The sequence below is a fragment of the Somniosus microcephalus genome, chromosome 6, assembly GCF_052327205.1.
Source record: "Somniosus microcephalus isolate GS21.2 chromosome 6, FLI_Smic_1.0, whole genome shotgun sequence".
Classification (NCBI taxonomy): Eukaryota; Metazoa; Chordata; class Chondrichthyes; order Squaliformes; family Somniosidae; genus Somniosus; species Somniosus microcephalus.
In genome coordinates, this window is record NC_140992.1 from 222,783,985 (window position 1) to 222,800,755 (window position 16,771).

General features: G+C 46.2%; 1 protein-coding gene across 4 annotated transcripts in view; it reads right to left on the reverse strand.

Annotated features, from left to right (window-relative positions):
• The window catches only part of nod2 (nucleotide-binding oligomerization domain containing 2), a 42,432-nt gene that overhangs the window by 19,461 nt on the left and 6,200 nt on the right, over nucleotides 1–16,771 (reverse strand). For all 4 annotated transcript variants that reach the window (XM_085991451.1, XM_085991453.1, XM_085991452.1 and 1 more), the window contains exons 2-4: nucleotides 13,486–14,023; nucleotides 11,372–11,474; nucleotides 1,793–3,614 (exon numbers count right to left, since the gene is read on the reverse strand). In XM_085991451.1, coding sequence (XP_085847577.1) covers nucleotides 1,793–3,614; nucleotides 11,372–11,474; nucleotides 13,486–13,974 — 2,414 coding nt within the window. In that variant the 5' untranslated portion in view covers nucleotides 13,975–14,023. The remainder of the gene's footprint in view (nucleotides 1–1,792; nucleotides 3,615–11,371; nucleotides 11,475–13,485; nucleotides 14,024–16,771) is intronic.

Genomic DNA, 16,771 nt, shown 5'->3' on the forward strand with positions numbered 1-16,771 from the left:
GATAAATGCGAGGTTATCCACTTCGGTGGCAAAAACAGGAAGACAGATTATTATCTGAACGGTAGTGGGGAAAATGCTAGAGTTCATTATAAAAGATGTAATAGCAGAGCACTTGGAAAACAGTGACAGAATCGGACAAAGTCATCATGGATTTACAAAAGGTAAATCATGCTTGACTAATCTACTGGAATTTTTTGAGGATGTAACTGGTAGAATAGATAAGGGAGAACCAGTGGATGTGGTGTATTTGGACTTTCAGAAGGCTTTCGATAAGGTCCCGCATAAGAGATTAGCGTGCAAAGTTAAAGCACGTGGGATTGGGGGTAAGGTACTGACTTGGATAGAGAACTGGTTGGCAGACAGGAAGCAAAGAGTTGGAATAAACTGGTCTTTTTCTGAGTGGCAGGCAGTGACTAGTGGGGTACCTCAGGGATCGGTCCTAGGACCCCAGCTATTCACAATATATATTAATGATCTAGATGAGGGAACTAGATGTAATATCTCCAAGTTTGCAGACGACACAAAGCTGGGTGGGCGTGTGTGCTGTGAGGAGGATGCAGATAAACTCTAGTATGATTTGAACAGGTTGGGTGATTGGGCAGATGCATGGTAGATGCAGTATAATGTGGATAAATGCGAGGTTATCCACTTCGGTGGCAAAAACAGGAAGACAGATTATTATCTGAACGGCAATAGATTGGGAAAAGGGGAAGTGTAACGAGACCTGGGTGTCCTTGTGCACCAGTCGCTGAAGGTAAGCATGCAGGTGCAGCAGGCGATTAAGAAGGCAAATGGTATGTTGGCCTTCATAGCGAGAGGATTCGAGTACAGGAGCAAGGACGTCTTGCTGTAGTTGTACAGGGCCTTGGTGAGAGCACACCTTGAGTATTGTGTGCAGTTTTGGTCGCCTTATCTGTGGGAGGATGTTCTTGCCATGAAAAGAGTGCAGCAAAGATTCACCAGACTGATACCTGGGATGGCAGGAATGATGTATGAGGAGAGATTGGGTCGATTAGACTTATATTCGCTAGAGTTTAGAAGAATGAGAGGGGATCTCATTGAAACTTATAAAATTCTAACAGGACTAGACAGACTAGATGCAGGAAGGTTGTTCCCGATGGCGGGGAGTCCAGAACCAGGGGTCACAGTCTAAGGATAAGGGGTAAGCCATTTAGGACTGAGATGAGGAGGAATTTCTTCACCCAGAGAGTGGTGAACTTGTGGAATTCTCTACCACAGAAGGCAGTTGAGGCCAATTCATTAAATATATTCAAGAAGGAGTTAGATATATTTCTTAAGGCTAAAGGGAGCAAGGGATATGGGGAGAAAGCAGGGACAGGGTATTGAATTTGGATGATCAGCCATGATCTCATTAAATGGTGGAACAGGCTCGAGGGGCCGAATGACCTACTCCTGCTCCTATCTTCTATGTTTAAATTAATTTATATTATTTTTCCCCACCACCCACCCCTGTGTGTGCCCAAACCAATGCCTAGGAATGACTTGTTTCCAATATTTGGGGGAAAATGCATACCATGGTCCTACAATATTCCTGTCTTTTTTAATAAAAAATCTATGACTATGAACAAGGAACTCTTCTTCAGATATCTCGGTCTCTCTTACCTGTACAGATGAGAATACATAGCAACAAAAGACTAGTGCAGTTAATTGGACTTCTGAGCTTTAGGTTAACATCTTTCCCAAAATAGCAGACAAAGGAATGTCACAAGAACACATTAAGCATACCTCTGCTAATATCGGCAACTGTAATTTCCAGCTAAAAAACACTTACTAAATAGACTGGCAAATGTCCAAACAGGGAAGGAGCTGTTCAATTCCTGCATCACCAACCAAGTTGTAATCCAGCTGTAATCCCACAGGATTTTTCAAGTGTTTGAGGACATAAGCAAGGGCAGTGCACTCAACTGGCCCTATTCCACAATAGGTCAACTTCAAGTGATCCACCTCCAGTTTACTTACAGCTTGTTTGGCCAAATCACTGTCCTGCATTTCATAAATGCATTTGATCCACCATACAAATTCTGGCAATGCATGCATGCTTTTCTTCTCCCCACCAACAGCTGGTGGTATAGATAGGAAGTGTTTCTGTATGCTCTTTGCCAAGTATTTTTTAACCAGTTTGTACTTCTCGGACTGCTTCTGTATGCAAGAGGACTTCCCCATCAGATTCCTGTGCCTACCAGACAAAAGCCCAGAAACAAAGCTCGCTGTTATTTGGAGATTTGATCTCTCTGCTTCTTGCAACATAGTTTCACTTCTCCTTTCATGTTGTTCATGAGACTGGTGGCAATAGCATGGGAAACCTATAATGCAGGCTGCTGACATCATGCATGAGGATGTTTTTTTCTGTCTGGCTTTGAACAATGAGTAAAGAGTCGATTGTCCCACATCATCATTTAAAGTGATGTACAGTGCAGCAAAGAAACACTGGACAGTGATGTGAAGAAACTCATAATTCCTATTATTAACTGCACTAGATGCATGGGAAAAACTATGACTATGGACAAGGAACCCTAAAGAAATGTCCTCTTCAGATATCTCAGCCTCTCGTAGCTGTACAGCTGAGAATATGTAGCAGCAAGAGGTTAAACCATCCAGTGCCAATTTGCTAAGATGGAGGATTGTATCAACTTGGCTCGGTAGAACTTCATTCATTCCCTGGCTGTTGTGTGTAAAATGCAATAAAAAGTGCTCCAGAATCAGCAGATAAACATCAGTCATAGTCTGAGTGAAATTACTGCCATTCTGCATTAACTGCTCATGGCACTTGGACACAATCCAACAGAAGAAGGGCACATGGCAGAGCCCATGAAGAGCCAAGTTTGCTTCGATAAAATATAAAATATGTTCTGCACTTGATGAGTTGCTGTGGCATTTCCTTATGAACATTTTGATTCCCTCCCGTGAGAAACCTTTTAAAGTAATCTCTTTCTGCAGATATTTTCTTAGAATGGCGGTTACTGCAGTTGGCCGGCTGGTCATAACTTTTTTAGTGTTTTTCATTAAGTTTCCTTGGAGGAGATTAAAGATCAGATTCAGTGCAGTGGTGGGCTTGGTGGGAGAACAGTGCCTTTCTTCATCTGTAAATTGGAATTTAAATTCATCAAACCCATCAAACATAAACATGATTTCTTCAGGGTGGTCCAGGATATATTGGAAAACCTCATCTTGGTAATGATCAGGCCAGCAGCAATGTTCAAACAGTAATATTTTAAGTGAAATGTGTTTATCAATGAAGTTTAACCTTCTGCAGCTGAAAGCAAATACAAATGTGAAGTCCTGGAATGCTTGTTTGGCTGCCCATAATTGTTGCATTTGCTGCAGTGAAGTGCTTTTCCCACTTCCTGCTTCCCCAGCGATCAACACAGTATCTGCATCTTTATTTAATATCCCATCTGGTCCAAAGATGTCTTCCAGTCCAATAAGGAACCGCAAGCAGCCATTTTCAGCAGCAGTGTTGGATATTTCCAAGATACAATCCACATAAACATCCTCCAGGCACATATTTTCAGTTCCTGCATAGTTTGTTAGAAATCGGGACTGAGCAGCCAATGTAGAACTCAACTTTTCCTGATACTTCAAGCAAACTTTATCTAAAAAAGAGAGAGATATTTAAAAGGTATGGCGTTCACTGCAACCTTCGTACTACTATCGGTACACTGTCTTACCATCCTGTAATATTGATTGGCACCCCATCCACCACCTTAAACATTCACTCCCTCCATCACCGGCGTACCATGGCCGCAGTGTGTACCATCTACAAGATGCACTGCAGCAACTCGCCAAGGCTTCTTCGGCAGCACCTCCCAAACCCGCGACCTCTTCCACCTAGAAGGACAAGGGCAGCAGGCGCATGGGAACACCACCACTTCCAAGTTCCCCTCCAAGTCACACACCATCCTGACTTGGAAGTATATCGCCGTTTCTTCATCGTCGCTAGGTCAAAATTCTGGAACTCCCTACCTAACAGCACTGTGGGAGTACCTTCACCACACAGACTGCGGCACTTCAAGGCGGCGGCTCACCACCACATTCTCAAGGGAAATTAGGGATGGGCAATAAATGCTGGCCTTGCCAGCGATGTCCACACCCTGTGAATGAATTTTTTTAAATGCCATCCTCCCTCCCGTTGTTTAGTGGCCCATGTTGTTTGCAGCAGGAACATGTTTGCAGCAAAAGATTCTTATTGTTCTACTCACAATTTAAAGTAATATGACACCATTATCTGTTCCATTCCTTCACTAACTTATACATCGCAATAAAAGGCTGCGTTTATTTGCACCACAAATGGGTTGGACCTGATTTCTGATTGGTTCCCTTGGCGGACAAACACATCCAACAGTTTGTCTGAAATGTGTAGTTTGATCCTGCCTGCTGGAGAGTAATTCAAAGTCTCTGCAATGTGTCATTTGATCCAGTCATTGTCACAGGCAGGCTCCCCGAGCCAAGTGCAGCCATGAGAGTGGCGTCCAGCTGATAATCTGGAGGGTCACCTAGAAAAGCAAGGCAACTCTCACATGTCCACGTACGGCCTGCCCTGTTGATCTCCTCCCAATCATCAATTGAGTTATATAACAAAATGCTGGAAATGCTCAGCAAGTCAGGCAGCACCTGTGGAGAGAGAAGCAGAGTTAACGTTTCAGGTCGATGACCTTTTATCAGAACATGAAACGTTAACTCTGTTTCTCTTTCTGTAAATGCTGCCTGATTTACTGAGTGAAATCCATAGCAGTGACTATTTTACATAATTTGAGCTGCAAGGTTGGTTTAGTGAGGCGCGTTTCATTCAATGAGAACAGACGAGGGTGACATCATTGCAAGGGACATCACTCGCAGTACCATAGATTTTTAGCATGTGCTGAGACTGACATCATCAAGTGGCCTGGCTCATACGGTCAACTGGAAGTACCCACAGTGTCGCTAATCACTCCGTCAAACTAAACACTCTGGGTGGGAGCTGCGGTGACTGATGGGGCATGGTGTGTGGGTCACGGATTGTTAACAGGTTTATTGGGTACAAAGTGAATAGTGACAGTGTCCTGACTTCTGGATTTCACCAGTCCAATGGTGTCACTTGCCGCACACATGCCAGGCTTTCTGAGAAATCAACTCACTGCTGTTCATGGTCAAGAGCGTGATCTAGAGAGAGGAGAGGGAGAACGTGGTTCAGATGTAAAGGGAGTGGGGTTGGAAGAACGCGATCCACGTCTAACGGGGGGGGGGGGGGGACGGAACGTGATCCGTCTTCCCATCTGAATCATGTTCTCACTCTCATCCCCATCCTTTAGACCTGTATCACGTTCCTGACACCCCCCCCACCACCACGAGTTCCTGACCTTCTCCACCCCCCACCATCACGAGGTCCTGACCTTCTACCCCCCATCACCATGAGTTCCTGACCTTCTCCCCACCACGAGTCCCTGACCTTCTCTCCCCCCCCCACAAGTTCCTGATCTTCCCCCCCACCACAAGTTCCTGACCTTCTCCCTCCCCACCATGAGGTCCTGACCTTCTCCCCCACCACGAGTTCCTGACCATCCCCCCCACCACGAGCCCCTGACATTCTCCTCCCACCACGAGTTCTTGACCTTCTCCCCCCCCCACGAGTCCCTGACATTCTCTCTCCCCCCCGACGAGTTCCCGACCTTCTCCTCCCTCACGAGTTCCTGACCTTCTCCCCCCCACCACGAGTTCCTGACCTTCTCCCCCCCACCGAGTTCCTGACCTTCTCCCCCCACCACGAGTTCCTGACATTCTCCCCCACCATGAGTTCCTGACCTTCCCCCCCACCACGAGTTCCTGACCTTCCGCCCACCACGAGTTCCTGACCTTCTCCCCCCCACGAGTCCCTGACCTTCTCCCCCCCACGAGTTCCTGACCTTCTCTCCCCCGAGTTCCTGACCTTCTCCCCCCCACGAGTTCCTGACCTTCTCTCCCCCGAGTTCCTGACCTTCTCCCCCCCACGAGTTCCTGACCTTCCCCCCACCACGAGTTCCTGACCTTCCGCCCACCACGAGTTCCTGACCTTCTCCCCCCCACGAGTTCCTGACCTTCTCTCCCCCGAGTCCCTGACCTTCTCCCCCCCACGAGTTCCTGACCTTCTCCCCCCCACGAGTTCCTGACCTTCTCTCCCCCGAGTTCCTGACCTTCTCCCCCCCACGAGTTCCTGACCTTCTCCCCCACCCACCACGAGTTCCTGACCTTCTCCCCTCCACCACGAGTTCCTGACCTTCTCCCCCCCGAGTTCCTGACCTTCTCTCCCCCGAGTTCCTGACCTTATCCCTCCACCACGAGTTCCTGACCTTCTCCCCCCCGAGTTCCTGACCTTCTCTCCCCCGAGTTCCTGACCTTCTCCCCCCACCACGAGTTCCTGACCTTCTCCCCCCACCACGAGTTCCTGACCTTCTCCCCCCACCACGAGTTCCTGACCTTCTCCCCCCACCACGAGTTCCTGACCTTCTCCCCCCCACCACGAGTTCCTGACCTTCTCCCCCCCACCACGAGTTCCTGACCTTCTCCCCCCCACGACGAGTTCCTGACCTTCTCCCCCCACCACGAGTTCCTGACCTTCTCCCCCCCACCACGAGTTCCTGACCTTCTCCCCCCCACGACGAGTTCCTGACCTTCTCCCCCCACCACGAGTTCCTGACCTTCTCCCCCCCACGACGAGTTCCTGACCTTCTCCCCCCCACCACGAGTTCCTGACCTTCTCCCCCCCACCACGAGTTCCTGACCTTCTCCCCCCACCACGAGTTCCTGACCTTCTCCCCCCCACCACGAGTTCCTGACCTTCTCCCCCCCACCACGAGTTCCTGACCTTCTCCCCCCCACCACGAGTTCCTGACCTTCTCCCCCCCACCACGAGTTCCTGACCTTATCCCCCCACCACGAGTTCCTGACCTTCTCCCCCCACCACGACGAGTTCCTGACCTTCCCCCCCTACCACGAGTTCCTGACCTTACCCCCCCTACCACGAGTTCCTGACCTTACCCCCCCACCACGAGTTCCTGACCTTACCCCCCCACCACGAGTTCCTGACCTTCTCCCCCCACCACGAGTTCCTGACCTTCTCTCCCCCACCACGAGTTCCTGACCTTCTCCCCCCACCACGAGTTCCTGACCTCCCCTCCCCCACCACGAGTTCCTGACCTTCTCCCCCCACCATGAGTTCCTGACCTCTCCCACCACGAGTTCTTGACCTTCTCCCCCCACCACGAGTTCCTGACCTTCCCCCCACCACCATCACGAGTTCCTGACCTTCTCCCTGCACCCCAGCTCCTGACCTTCTCCCTGCACCCCAGCTCCTGACCTTCTCCCTGCACCCCAGCTCCTGACCTTCTCCCTGCACCCCAGCTCCTGACCTTCTCCCTGCACCCCAGCTCCTGACCTTCTCTCCCTACCGAGCTGGGCCTCGGTGAATGGGCTCCAGGCTGGGGGTTTGAGCTGGGCCTACAGCTAGTGAATGGGCTCCAGATTTGAGCTGGGCCTACAGGAAACGTGGTTCAGACCACAGCCCTGCAGCTAGGCGCATGCGCAGTCGCAACATGGGGTGCGCACGTATGGCTCCGGTGGGGGGGGGGGGGGGCGGGGTGGTGTTTCGGTCCCGTCTCATATAGTGTGCATGCGCAGAATGACTCATTTGTTTGTGCAAATAATCACTCCGATGATAAAATCATCTTTCAGACACCTCCTATCCAGGCTGAGAAGCTTTTTTAAAATCTGTCTTTCCTCATAATTCAGACGGTTGAGAAGCACGAAGCGAGCCAGCTCTACAGCGCAAATAACTTAGGGCCAGGCAGGCTTTACCCAAGATGCCTAGGCAATGCAACTGAAACACAATCCGCACAATGTTCTGCATTGCAGAGTTCTCGAACAGTAGGTACGGGCACAATATTGGTATAATTGGCAGGCAGGCAGCTGGGGATCATTGTTAAGTAGCTGGGTTGTTAGGTAAGCCACAAGCTTTGTTAATTATAGTTCTGAGGCACAAAGTGTTGAGCTTCTCTACAAGAAGCAGTCAGAAATAAAAGAGCAGCAAAAAGTCTACTGAATGTGCTGTGAATAACAGACATTAAAAAGTACATTACTATTTAGCAACAAATTCTATTAATCTAATAGCAGACACGGTTTCTCAACGTGATTAATTGCCATGAAACTACAGATAAACAAATTTACAGACTTAACGTTTGCAAATTTCTTTAGAATTGTAATAGTTTGTTCTTGCAAAGCAGTAGAAATTTTTCAAAGCTTATTGAAATAAATCTGTATATTTTCCAAAATGGATCTTTTGTTCCACTCTATCTAAAGTGGAAACCCATTCATGTGCTGTATCAGTCAGTTTTATCTCCATTCAGCTGCTAATGTTTTTCCACAGGGATATCAGTGGGCAGCTTTCTTCGAGGTCAGCGGTGATCGCCGTCACATGGCCGCTGACCGCAAATTATGGGCCAATGACACAGGAAAGAAGCTGCCACAAATGCTCAATTCTAGAATGAGCCAGTATTACCTGGAAATTGAAAGATAAGGGCTGTGGATCACTGGCAGAGGTAAAGCTTTCATCAGTAGAATTATAGGGCAAGTGTGTAGCTGGCAATTGCTGTTATTCAGACTTTTTTGTCTCAAAAATTAAGGTATGGGACCCACCTGCACTTTTGATCCCCTCCAAACCCAAATCTTTACTACTCAACTACCACTCTTTGACCCAATAGTCACGGGAATCATATAATTATCCCTTTCTTCAGGCTTTGCTTCTCCCAATCCCCATTCAAAACTATTGTCCTTCACCAATCTTCAATAACAATGCTCCTGCACTCAGGAATTCTCTTCCTAAATCTCTGCCTTGATTCCCCTCTGTCCACCTTCAAAATCATCCTCAAGGCTCACATCTTTGACCTTGACTCGAGTCACTTCCCTCCTACTTGCTGTTCAGTGTTCATTGCTCTCCTTTGTAAAGCTTTTTAGAACATAATGCTAAGTGAAAGGTGTCATATAAAACAGTCAGTGTTTTTCTGTAGTTTTTGCAGTCAGCATGGAAATCAAGCTTTCCGTATGGCTACCATGCAGCCCAAGAATGCTGGGGAAAGCTCTTCTGGGTGTACATAGATCTTGAGTGTAAGGACAGTTATGCCTTCGGGTGATTCCCATGTTCAGCCAATCAAAAACAATAATGAAAACTACCAATCAAGAATCAGCAGTCAGGAAACAGATACCTAAAAAGGAGAACAGGCACCAATAAAATTGGCCAAATATCTTTTGAAAATCTATTTGGCCGCCATCTTGTTTTGTCAGTCACCTCTGGACAGAACAATTAAAAAAAAGGACCACAAGATTTCCTGGCCTGGAAGGACAGAACAAGGATGCAAGGAGGGGAGGGTGGAATAGGGATGTAATTTAGAGAGGAATCCAGTTCTCACAGGCCTTATAATTCATGTCTGTTGTGACATCACTCACAGATAAGACGATAACCCCCATCATCACCACCAGAAATATAATTTCTAATTGGAAAACAACAAAAAATGATCCCATACATACAGCTATCTGATTGGTAAACTGTTCAGCCCTTATATATCTCAATTTCCAGATTAGGAAAAAAGGTAGAATCTAAGAATGGGTGAGTAATATTCTCTTGGCATTATGGAGTCAGAGAAGGAGATGGAAGCTTGTGTCTTTGTGGAGCTTCCCAGGAATGACGGCATCAGTATGGGATGTGCTCAGGTCATGAAAGGAGTTATATAAATGCAAGTTCTTTCTTACTTTAGATATTCAGTCACTAACCTGGCACCGATAATATGCCACCAACCTCGTCATCTCCCACAAGAGCAAAATGCCTCCCCATGAGCTACATTGCCTTCTCCTTGTAGGACATGAGGAATTTAAAAGTGGGGATGTCCCCTCTAGTGGCCTGGCTCTGGTGAACATTGTGTGCCAATTTCTCCTGCAAGAAGATAATGAAGGAAAGACTAGCAGTTGGAATGTGTGCCAAGTAGCATGGGAGAGCTGATGTAAGAGGTGTGGCGTTTTGAGCCTATTAAAGTGCAGGAAAGGATTTTAGTGCATGTAAGTTTTAGGCGATCTGGTTGGCCATAATGCAAGATACTGAGTTAGAGGCTCCCTAAACCAGAGTGCATTGCGAAGGGTTAGAGTGCATTGTGAAAATGTTGCTTTAAGAGGGTGAAGAGTGTGATGGTGCCCAGGGTGGACAAGGAAGAAAAGGAAGAACGCCCAGTGTGTTACCTTGCCTACCCTGATGAGGCAATGGGCTTTTTCCAGCACTGCTCTGCACTCCTGGGAATGAGGGAGTTGGCACTGAGTGCTAGTGCCACCTCCCTCCTGGTGGCACGCATGATATTTCTAGCAAGCTTGTTGGCACACACACCCAGAATTCTGTGCCGTCTGCCTTCATTCTCCAGTACAGTTTGGAGGTCTGATATTAGATTGTAAGCTTGGTCGAAAAGATGGGTTTTGAAAAGTGAGAAATCCCGCAGGAGATCTGCTGGTTACACTGAAGATTTGAGCTCCTCAGTCACACTCCAACCTTTCCACTTTGTAGAAGATATCTATTACAACTAAACAATCTTCTGAAAATTAAAGTTTACGAAATGCACAATTATTTCCTGCTGCTTTTTCAGATGTGCAATAACCTGGAGGTGGTTAAAATTGCAAGAAGAGGACCCAAGAAGCTGCCAATATAGAAATATTTCCCACAATAATTAGCCTCTAATTTACACCAGTTCTCCACAGAGTATCCGAGCAGTGACATTAAAGGACAGGCCAGGCTAGCAGCTAAACATTGCAACCATGCTGCCGATGTGCAAAAACCACAAGAGATAAGTTAAGCCTAAGCATAAATGTCTCATTTAGAGCAGTTAGATTGTGCATTTTGCATCACCACAAAGAGGTTTTGTCTTTGCAACGATGCACAATGCATAGCGTAACTGCAGCCGACCTAGCATCATTTCAAATGTCCACTTTGGGTACGAGACCACAGGGAGCTAATTTCACCAATTTTGTACTTCTTATTTGCTGTAGTATAACTGCAACTGATGCAAAGCCGTCCTTTCTGAATGAGCTGCTGAGCCACCTTTGTGATTTTTATGTTAGTAAAAAGCTCGCAGAACAGTATGGGTTTTCACTAATATTAAAAATGGCATTAGCAGTCAGACACTAATTAGCAGGGCTCTGTGTGTGATTTAAGTACACACATTCACAGTGCTCTGCATTTTCTGCATTTGAAAGCAGTGAGGTTTAATGCTACTGGTTAACTAAGCAGGAACCTCTCCCAGACAGTTTTACAGTACAACTGCAGCAGTGACAGAAAAATCAATTTTAAGAAGCTGGAGATATTTCTTACCGAGGACAGGCTTGACGGGTCCAGGTTCAGATTCAATGTAGTCTAACAGAATCTGAGCTGTATCATCCCCCTTGGCTTTAGTGAGATCTAGCAGCTTTCGTGCCTAACATTGAAATATTAAACACAGCAAAAATAGCATTGCATGAGATGACAGGAACTGTAGAATGCACATGCATCAGCTGTTCATCTTCAAATGAATACATTACAATACAGCAGTGACAATCGTCAATGACACAACAATTTTAACAAAAGGCGATAATTTGCATTTATATAGAGCCCTGACACAGAAGAATGTCGGATTGTTTCACATTAAGAAGCTGCTTTCCGCCAAAATATTGAGCAAAAATGTTAACTACCTAAAATCATACCTAGAAATCCTGACTATAGTATTTATAGACAGCAGCAACAAATTCTTGCATTTCTATAGAGTCCACACACAGAAAAACATGTCAAAGTCCTTTATAGGGCTGTGAACCGAGGGCAGGCGTTGTGGGGAGGGGGGAGGGAAAAAGAAAGAGAAATAGTAGGGGGGCGGAGGGGAGGCAAAAGTACAGGCGAAAAGGATCATAAGGAATCTTTTGAATATAGGGAGGAACATAACAAGGTGTAGGTGCTGGGAGTTGCAGATTGTGGTTGCCAATGATGGAGCAGAGGAAGTGGTGAAGGAATGGCAGGCATCGGACGAGGTGCATGCACAGACATACAGATGGAGGAGATTGTTGAGGTAGGATTGGGTGAAGCTATGGAAGGATTTGAAACCAAGGACCAGGATCTTAAAAGTCAATTCCACTAAGGTATAGGAGCCAGTCAAGCGTGACAAGGATGACGGTGATAGGGGTGTGGCCACAATGTTTTGAATGAGTTGTAGTTTGTGGAGGGTGGGAGGCCACAAGGAGACCACTGGACAAATCAACGAGTATAAAGTTAAGAGTTTTGGAAGCAGAGGGGAAGATACTTAAGGGGCAAGGAATGATCTTGGTGATGGATCACATGTGGGGAGAAAGCCAGGTTCCATACTTCTGGGCTTAGCCTGAGATGGCAGCCTTGATGGTTGATGGCATGCAGGTCAGAGGTGCAAAGGTGTTTGTGGGAGCCAAACAGGATAGCAAAATAGTCATCACGTGCCTTTGCCATTCCTTCACTTTTAATTATAAGATGGCTTCCTTAGTATCTGTGTTCTCACTACATCTTTGACTACCCTTTTACTTAAGCGCTTATAAAAGAAGTTTCTATTTCTCTTTATACTGACTGCTAGTCTTTTTCTCATACTCCACATTAATCTTCCCAATCTTTTTGGTTCCTTTATTTAATATATTTCTCAGATTGTTTCCATGGGACAGTAGGTGGAGACAATGGAAGTGGGTGGTGACAGCAATTGAGGAGGACAGAAGACCATTCTGGAGGTTAGGGACAGATAATGATGTTGGAAAGCATAGGTCTATAGAGGGAAAGTTGGATGGTCAGGAGTTGATGCAGCAGGGTGGGTGGGTTGATGAAAAAGTTTGAGAGCTTTCTGGGTGAAATTTAGTGAGGGTGGAGGCGGGGAGAAATGGAGGAAAAAACTGCATCTTGAGGGGGCTCAGTCTTGAAAAGGACAGGATCAAAGACTGGGAAGGTGCAGGGTTAGAGGAGGCAGAAAAATACAAGGCAAATATAAAATATCTATACAGAACTATTTAGCCCCCATTTTAACAAAGTACACACATCAATTTAATTAATCATCTAACATATAGCACAAACAGAATACTTGACAAGCAGCCACAGGATATGATTTTTATGTCACTCATGGGCTGACCAAAACAGATGTGAAGAGGTTGTGAATAAGTTATAAGCATGCGAGATATAAAATCACATTTCACAACTCCTCTTATGATGTCCTCTGCCTAGCATTTAATTAATTATTTTCAGGGCTGAAAGGTAGTCTCAGAACAACCTGTAGCAATATTACATTATAAAAACAGTATTTTCCTGTCAAGTATAATTTACTCTTTTTAAACATCTGGGTTTTAAAAAGCTCAAGACTAGAGATATCAGTCTCTGATGCCTTTGTAATCCTTCGCTCCCCTCACCCCACCCTTATATAGTGGCACAGATAATTCTCTCAGTTCATGTACCTGCTGGGAAGGTGTGTATATTGGCAACTGAACCTCATCACATTCGTATTTTGAAAAATGGCCATATCTACGCAGAAGTTCCAACACAGCGGCAATGCGTCCATGCAGCTTCCTCACTATGTCCGGCCTGTGTTTTTGAAGAGTTTGAGAAGCCAATAATGATGGTGATGCTGAAGATTCGTCAGTCTTTTCTGGAGGCTTATAGTTTTCCAGAATTAAATCGGACAGCTGTGAGCTGTGAATGACATCTTCCAACACCACAATAAAAAGTTCACAGGCTCTGGTCCCTTTACATGCTACGATATCAAGGAGATTACGACTGGAACTAGACAGAAGTCGTGGTGATTTCACATTTTCATATTCTTCCCAGTTTAGAAGATCCCATGCTAATAAGTGATCAAGGATGCTCTCAAAGTTTTCCACTGAGCCGCTTCCAAGAATTGTGATGAATTGATGTCTTTGTGCCTTAATAAGCCGATCAGCGCACATTCTACTTGCTGCCCTTACAACCAGGTTATTTTAATGTGGGTGAATAACCCTATTCAGAGAAAGAAACAGATCAATCATGAAGTTTGTTTCTAATTGAAATATAAAAACAATTCTGCCACAGTAACAAATGCTGAACGATTTGATGCAGCTGCGGTTTCACAATAAGAATTCAAAGAAACTGCTTGTTAGGACTGAAAAGCCATTTTTAGATTACCAAACAAACCGTATTCTTGCAAAATATACTCTTCAGGATGGAGGAGTGAGTGAAAGCAAGTGATGAAATGGGAAGTGAGTGATGAAATGCTCCTCAATGGACTTGGGTGTTACTGTAGCCAAATTATCTGTAATAATTTTAAAAACTCCATAAATATTCAACCAAAATGAGTTATGTTTGATTAAATCAACTTATTTTGAAAGGTTACAACTGCAACAAATGCTGAAAATCTTTTAGTTTATGGGCCTTTAAAAGTTAAGTAGCAGAAATCCAAGAAATTGCAAAAGACTTCTTTTGCTCCTGTGATTAAATTCAGCCAGTGAAATGCTAATGAATGAAAAGCTGTGAAGCTCTTCTCAAACAATTTACAAATGGGGGTAATTTTCACCTTTAAACTAGTGGAGCGGATTGCGCGCCTGTTATAGAGCCCGCCTGCTTTTCATTTCTACTGAAATCTGCAGCGGAGACTGATTTTTTGGAGCGAATTCTTTTGGTATTCTGCCTACACAGCTTCTGACTTCTTCTGCTAGTGTGAGACCACTGGGCTATTTTGACCCCACATCCCCTGTGAGGGCTTCTCAGGAGCAGGTATGACATTCTCCATGGGCATACATTTGCATGCCATTATTATGGAGGAGGAGAAGGAAGAGCAAGAGAGGATGGAGAAAGAAGGACATTACAACTTTTAAGTAGGGCACATCCATCACATATTTACCCCCCCCCCCCACAGGAATATACAGCTAACATAGGACCTATGAAGACCTTAGTGAGGAGATGTGTATTAGAAAATTGCACTTCACCAAACAGGTAATAAGGAAGCTCTACCAGCCATGGTTCTCTCTGTGGCTTGGAAGATGACAACCACACTCAACTTTTATGATGCAAGATCAGTTCAGGCAGCCACGGGATCCCTTCTTAGGCAGATGTGTTCATTGGGTTACTAATGTACTTTACAGGAGAGCTGGGGAAATTCATCGACCTTCTTCACAGAAAAGCAGCAGCGAGCTACAGCCATCCAGCTTTATGAGGTTGTTGGCTTTTTGCAAGGTCCAGGGTGCAATAGGTGGAACCAACTTTGCTTTGTGGGCTTCTACAAACAACCCCCTCAATAGGAAGGGCTTCCGTTCCCTGAACGTAGAGATTGTGTGTGAAAACATGCAAAGGACCCTGCAGGCAACTGCAAGATTTGCTGGAAGTTCTCACAATGCATTGATCCTTTGAAACTTTGCCCTCCCTGACTGACCTCTTCACAAGAAAGAATGTGAAGGCCCTTGAGAGGGTGCAGATAAGATTCACCAGAATGGTTCCAGGGATGGGGGCTCTTAGCTACAAGGACAGGTTGGAGAAGCTGGATTTGTTTTCATTAGAGCAAAGGAGGTTGAGGGGTGATTTGATAGAGATGTACAAGATTATGACGGGTTTGGATAGGCTAGATGGGGAACGGTTGTTCCCACTAGTTGATGGTACAGGGACTGGGGGACACAGATTTAAGGTTCTGGGCAAGAGATACAGGGGGGATGTGAGGAAAAATGTTTTCATGCAGCGAGTGGCGAGGACCTGGAAGTCGCTGCCGATGGAAGTGGTGGAAGCGGACACACTAATGTTTTCAAGGGGAGACTGGATAGAGACTTGAGGGAAATAAACTTGCAGGGCTATGGGGGTAGAGCAGGGGAATGGGACTGACTGGATTGCTCTACAGAGAGCTGGCACAGACTCAATGGGCCGAATGGCCTCCTTTTGTGCCGTTATGATGCTAAGGGCTAGATTTTCAGGGAGCCGTCAGGCGGGGTTTCAGGCGTGTTGGGGGGGGGGGGGAAATCCCGACTTTGGGGGTCCCGACACCATCCCGCCCAAAACCCCGCCCCACGTAAGTTTCAGGGGCGGCGGATACCTGCCCCGCACTGGGACCCGCAGAAACCAGGCAGGAAGGGATTAGTGCCAATTAACTGCCTGTTAACAGGTAGTTAACAGGCAGTTTTTAGCCTAATCCCCATTTTGAGGGGTTTCGTGTGGGTTTCCCGACGGCTCCAAACCACGCCAGCTTAGAGCAGCGGGCCGTCGGGTTGAATGAGTTGGAGGGGTCGCGATGTCGGCGCTCAGATGAGTGATGGGGGCATGAGTGTAAAGGTAAGTGTGTTTGGTGTGTCTAAAGTGTGTAAAGAACTTTTACTTACCTTTACTTACCTTAACAGCCTTTCTTCCTGTAGCCGTCGGGAGCGCAGCACTCAGCCGGAACTGAAAGCTGAACGGCTGCGATCTGTCAAAAGTGACAGCCTTCAGCTTTTAGTGCTGCTGAGATTTCTAAATGAGTCTGCGCAGAAGGACTCATCTTAGAAATCAGAGTGTCAGTGTTTGACAGCTTCAAACAGCTGTCAAACACTGATATTTCATCTGTCAGAAATTTTGACAGATGAAATTTCAGTCTGTGACGTCACCTGTTGCCAGGTGGCCCTTAATTGGCCTGCTGAGCCCGCTGGGCGGGCTCAACAAGGTCAATCAAGGGAAAATCGCGTGGATTGGCTGGACGTCGAAGTAGGCGGGTCAGAAAGCCGAAAGGGGAAGTCCCGCCTTCTTCCTGACAGG